Source organism: Choloepus didactylus, chromosome 1 (genome assembly GCF_015220235.1).
Source record: "Choloepus didactylus isolate mChoDid1 chromosome 1, mChoDid1.pri, whole genome shotgun sequence".
Lineage (NCBI taxonomy): Eukaryota > Metazoa > Chordata > Mammalia > Pilosa > Megalonychidae > Choloepus > Choloepus didactylus.
The window spans coordinates 216,124,934-216,130,548 of NC_051307.1; the positions used below are offsets into that span (position 1 = coordinate 216,124,934).

General features: G+C 58.0%; 1 protein-coding gene across 3 annotated transcripts; it reads right to left on the bottom strand.

Annotated features, from left to right (window-relative positions):
• Positions 1-701: 701 nt before the first annotated feature.
• FEZF2 (FEZ family zinc finger 2) lies at positions 702-5,380 on the bottom strand. 3 transcript variants are annotated; one of them, XM_037829137.1, is made up of 6 exons: positions 5,348-5,380; positions 4,316-4,438; positions 3,062-3,969; positions 2,582-2,716; positions 2,261-2,393; positions 702-1,360 (listed from the first exon to the last, which is right to left on the bottom strand). In XM_037829137.1, the coding sequence occupies exons 3-6, from the start codon at positions 3,908-3,910 to the stop codon at positions 1,098-1,100; spliced, it is 1,380 nt and encodes a 459-aa protein (XP_037685065.1). In that variant the 5' UTR covers positions 3,911-3,969; positions 4,316-4,438; positions 5,348-5,380; the 3' UTR covers positions 702-1,097. The 3 variants fall into 3 exon arrangements, with proteins under 3 accessions (XP_037685065.1, XP_037685070.1, XP_037685064.1); XM_037829142.1 differs by having other exon boundaries at positions 4,324-4,438; positions 5,348-5,374; XM_037829136.1 differs by lacking the exon at positions 5,348-5,380 and having other exon boundaries at positions 4,316-4,561.
• Positions 5,381-5,615: the final 235 nt, after the last annotated feature.

Genomic DNA, 5,615 nt, shown 5'->3' on the forward strand with positions numbered 1-5,615 from the left:
CGTGTTCGGCGGCGGAGATAGCTATTCAGGAAATGGGCTAACTGCGCCGTAATCAGGAAGCTGGAGGCGGCGGCGGCGGCGGCGGCTACCGCCGCAGCGAGCTTGAGGAACCCTGGCGCGCCTTCCCGCTTCAGGGCTCACGGCACCGCGAAGTCGTTCGGCCCCAGACTAACAGCCGACCGGTCAGGCTAGGCTGGGACCTTTCGCCTTCAGCTTTCGGTGCCTGGGAAGATTGGGAGCGGGGGTTGACCCCTTCAGGCCGCCCAGGGGAGGGAACGTATCCAGAGACGTCCCCGCAAGGCAGTGCACTGGCCGCTGACCCCCGCTTTTCCCGCGGACGAACGCAAAATCTGCTCCCCGATCCATGCCACTTTAACATTTTTTTTTTTTTTTTTTTTTTTTTTTTTTTGCTATTTCTCAACCCAATGAAGCAAAACCCAGAAACCCAAACATCCGAAGTCACCAAATCGAAACCTGGCACCACTTGGAGGCTTGATGTAGGCCTACGCGCCCTCCCCACTGGGGGCCTTAACACTCCAGCGCACCCGTTTGGTCTCACCGTGGCACCAGCACCTCAAAAGAAGACGCATTTGGGGTGGGGGGTGCTAAAAACGCCTATTTCCTTTGCATTCTTTGGGGTTGGTGAGCTGACCTCACGGCGACGGAAGAGGGGGGAAAAACGCGCACTAATGATTCCGTTTATTTAGTCACATATATGTATATATTCCGTGTTCGCTTGTACAGGAGAATTTACATCGCTGTATAAAGAAGGCTGGGGCGCCACGCTCTTCCGGGGTGCTCACGGTGACAGGCTGGGGTTAAAACCAGCAGCCCGAAAAGCTGAGGCCTTGGAATTAAATAAGTTTCGGCGCACAGGATTTAAATAAAGTTTCCTGAATATACAAAGGTGGGAGCCACGCGTTTGCTGCCAGTCATCGAGGAAACGTTTAGCTTTCCAAAAATACGCTGGTTTCGATAAATAGATTCTAGCCTCTCTGCTATAGTTTTTTTTTTTTTTTAATATTAGAAATGAGTTTTTACGTGTGATCTGTTTAGGGGATGGGACAGGGCTGAAAGGGACAGCGAAGCAGTAGCTCTCAGCTCTGCACTGTCCGAGTAGTCAGGTCCTTTGCTGAGGGGGCGGCGGGGCCGACGCTGTCGTGGAGTTTGCGCACGTGTTTCTTTAAGTCAAAGTTTCTGCAAAACCCTTTCCCGCAAGTGGCGCACGTGAAAGGCTTCTTGTCGTTGTGGGTGTGCATATGGAATGTCAGGTTGTAGACCTGGTGGAAGGCCTTGTTACAGATGGTGCATTTGTACTGCTTCTCGCCGCTGTGGGTCAGCTTATGGTTCTTGTAGTTCCCTACAGGAGACCAAAAAAAAAAAAAAAAAAAAAAAAAGTGGGGGGATGGAGTGTAATGGGGGGCCTCGGGCGTCCCGGGGACGGCTCAGGTGCCCGCGCAAAGGCGGCGACGCTTGGCTAGGCAGTCGCGACCTCTCCGAGTGAAGAAGTTGTCAAACTTCATCTGTGTCAAGCCAGGGGCTCTCCCGACAGGGCCGAGGGCCCAGGCCCGCCGGGTGGCCCCGCGCCCTGCCCCAACCGGCCCTGAGACCTGCGCAGCATCCCTCCCGCCGCTCTCTGGCGGGCGGGGGAACTTTTGTGTCGCTCGGAGATGCACCGGGTTCTTCTCCCGGCTGCTAACTCGCTTGAAGAAATTTGCACGAACCCAAGCTGCGTCCCCCATTTTTTTCCTTCTCATTTTAAAAGTTACTCCCTCTAGTCCCCCAACCACCACCCAGGAATACAGATGTACTTTGGGAAATCCGAACCCGGCGCTGGGCCTGGGGGCGCTGGGGACCGTGGCGGTTTTCCTCAAGTCCTATGTCGTTCCCAAGAGGTGGATTTTGCTTCGATTTTTTTTTTTTTTTTTTTTTCATTTGAAAGGGGAGTTACAGCTACAAAGGGAACCTTTTCCTACAAGGCAAAATCCCCTCCTTCTACTACTTCCTTTCTTCCTGCCCCCTTCCTTCTTTCCCACGTCCCAAATTGTGAGTCTCCCTGTGCACCCACCCTGAATACAGCAAGGTCTACTACCCCGCCCAGAGAGCTTCCACCTAAAGCACGCAAAACCCTATTCCAAAGAAACGCTGCGTCTTAGCCTGCAGCTCTCGCGCTCCCTCTCTCCGGATCTCTCTTCGCCTTTCTGCCAGCCGCGACCCACCGAATCCCCAGGTGAGGAGAGGGTCCCGCCCGGCACGCTACCTTTTTGGTGAAAGCCTTTGCCGCAAAATTCGCAGACGAAGGGTTTGTAGCCGGCGTGGATGCGGATGTGCGTGTTGAGCGTGGAGCTGCGGTTGAAGGCTTTGCCGCACTGGTTACATTTATGCGGCTTTTCCTGCAGAGAGAGGTACGCGCACAGTGAGGCCGAGGGCCTAGCCGAGAGAGGGCACCTCGGGGGCATCTCAAAGGGACACGGGCCCCACGGGAGGGATAAAGGGGAACGCTTGGCTGTCCTCTCCCCGACGCCAACTCTCAGGCGCGGGGTGTGGTGGGCCGGGGGGACCCGGCGCGGGGGCCACGTACCTGGGTGTGAATAATTTTGTGTCTGCAGAGCGTGCTGGCCTGGCGGAAGCCTTTGCCGCAGACTTTGCACACGAACGGTCTGGCTCCCGTGTGGACCGGCATATGGCGGGTGAGATTATAGTGAGCGTTAAACACCTATGGAGGGACACGAGGCGGCCTTGTGGTGTGTCCGTACAAGGGTCTAGAAGCAGCCCTGGGAGGCCACAGCCTATTCCCAGCAACCAAAACCCTCTTGGGAAACCAGAGCCCCTTTCAATTTATAAAGTGCTTTTCAACCTGCTGCTGGCGCCAGTCCTACAAAAAGGCCATCCCCATTTTGCAGAATAGGAAACTGAGGCCAAGCTACCCTCCCTTCCGCCCCAATTTGGGTGCGCAGCTACTGGCGAGCTCCCCATCTAGAGAAAGGGGCGGTCCAGGTTGCACCGGGAAAGCAGCCACCGCTACTCACCCCTCCCGGCCCCCTTGAACTCTAGGCCTCACCTTGCCGCACACCTCACAGGTGAAGTTCTTAGGCTTGCCGTCCGAGGAGCCCCCAGTCAGCTTGCCATGGCCCTTGACGCCGCCGCGCTCTGCAGTCAGGGCCGAGTTCTCCTTCAGCACCTGCTCCAGAGGCGCAGGCAGGCGCTCCTTGTGGGAATAAGGGGCCTGATGGGGGAACTTGTCCGCGGCCAGGCCGGCCAACTTGGCATTCTCCAGCAGAAAGAGCTTGGGGTGTGCGGCCAGGGCCGCGGGGCCCTGCGCGTTGAGGAGGCCAGACGGGAAGAGGTGGCCGCCGAGCAGCTCGGACGGCGGATACGCGGCCGAGTCCAGGTAGTTGAAGTAGTAGAGCGAGCCGCTGGCTGGCAGCCCCATTGCCTGGTTGATGACCTGAGGCTTGATGACTCTGCCCGTGGGCAGCGCGGACGGCGTCAGGCCCAGCTCGGCCTTGCAACACACGCCACAGTTGGTTTTGCACAAGCCACTGGCGCCGCACACTGGGGCCCCCCCGCCGCCGCCACCTCCTCCTCCTCCTCCTCCACCGCCGCCCGCCCGGAGGCTGCTTTTCCAGAGCTCAGAGTAACTGAGCAGCGTCTTGGACGGCACCTCGTAGCCCAGCGGCTGGAGGGGGATCATACAGGGCAGCGGTGAACAGAGGTTAAGCAGTTTCTTGCCCGGGCCGCCGTCCGCCTCCAGCGCCCCGGGCCGGGGCTCAAAGGGCGCGCGGGGCTCCGAAGTCTTGGCCATGATGCGCTCGATGGAAAAGGCCAGAGTCTTGGAAGTGGCCGGCGACGCTCCAGCACGCGGGCAGGCCGGGGGCACCATGGTCTCCAGGGAAGCCGAGCTTGCCATGGCGCAGGGAGCCGAGCCGAGCCGAGCCCAGCCGGACTGGACCGGGGCACAGCCTAAGTCTGCATTCCGGAAAAGGCAGGAGGGAAACCGCAATTTAATAAGCACCCTGTCAGGCCCAGGTCACCCATTTGCATTCAAATGAACAGGGCAGAACAAAGTGCACCCAAGGGTACCAAATTACCGCCCATTAACAGGGCGCACATAGGAACCCCCAGCCGCTACCCTGGGACTTTGAAAGAGGGAAGAAGAGGAGGGTTTACAAAGGAATAGGAGAGAGATATAAAGGAAAGAAAGAAAAGCGCCTCAAATTAACTCCCCTGAGCCCTTCCCTGGACCCCGGCCTCCGCACGCAAGCTAGGAGCTGGACAGTGAAGGGGCAAAGTTAAAGGGGACCGGGAGACCCACCTATTTACCTCTTTCCCCCACCGCCAAGGAGATGCGTTCTGAGCCATGCAGCGTGTCTTCTCTGTCACATTTTGATGGCAAACATCTTCCCCTCCGCGTGAGATCACTGTCTTTTACATTCAGCTGACATCACATGAAGTCACTTGAAGTGGAATGACATGGACGGCGGCGCGGCTCCCGTAGCGGCCCCTATGTTCCCCCGCGCCTACCGGCCGCCGCTGCCACCGCCCCTCAAACTTTAAAGGAGGCAACTGGCGCCCGCGCTCCTCTCGAGAAAGTGCGAGAGGTTTGCGAATCGCGAAAGAGGGAAAAGACGGGAGGGGGAGGGAGTGGAATCGTGATGGTTTTGCTGGTTGGAGAGGAGGGGGGAGGGAGAGTCCAAACCCAAACCTAGGCAGAGTTCTATGCGTGATTCACAACTTTGGGGGCCTACAGATTTGGGGGGTGCGAGGAGGGCGGGGGCCCCCGGCGCGCCGCCCCATAGGGCCCCGGAGTGTCCGTCTACTTGCCGAAGTCTCCCTTAGCCCTCCGCAGCCGAGCTGGGCATCGTGCTAATAAACTGCCATTTATCCACGGAGCCGGCGCCAGCCCCGAACACGCGCAAATGATAATTACCTCATTAGGATGTGGCGCATGGACGCGGGCGCCGCGTCTGGGAGGGGGTGGACAGGACTTGTTAATGGGGAAATATTAATTTATGCAAAAGCAATGAGCTCGTCTTGGCTGGCGTCGGAGGTCGGGAGAGAGCTCCCGCCGCTTAAGGACGACCCCGAAGCGTCCGGAAGAGCAGGGCCGCGCGCCGGGATCCCGGGGCCTCGGTGCCCGGCGGCTGTGCCTCCTGCTCTCCTGTCGGCCCCCCTCCCGCGGATGGGGGACACGGCACGCCGAGCTGGAGGACTGTTTGAGATCCTAATCGATCAGAACCGCTGATTTCTGATCAGGTTTCTGAGGCAAAGCCCAGCTTTGCTGCGGGTTTGGCGCTGTGCGCGGGGAGGATTCGGAGGGCAGCTTTCCTCGCTGATGGGTACTTACTGTTTGTATAATTGAGAAGGTCCAATCTCCACCTGTTTAAGAAGCAGATTGAAACAGCAGAACCTCCCCTGGATCCTATTAAAACGTTTTCCCTCCTAAGGCCATTCAGTCGAACCAATTTTCCGAAGTGATTCATAGAGCTGAATTCTGCCAAGGCAGCTCTTTCACTTTTAGCCACTAAAGCACCGCGTGGAACCGGGTTTTGTGTTTTTCTAAAATAAAGAGAAGGATTATCAGAGGGGAGAGGGAGGGGGCCTGAAGGGGGGCG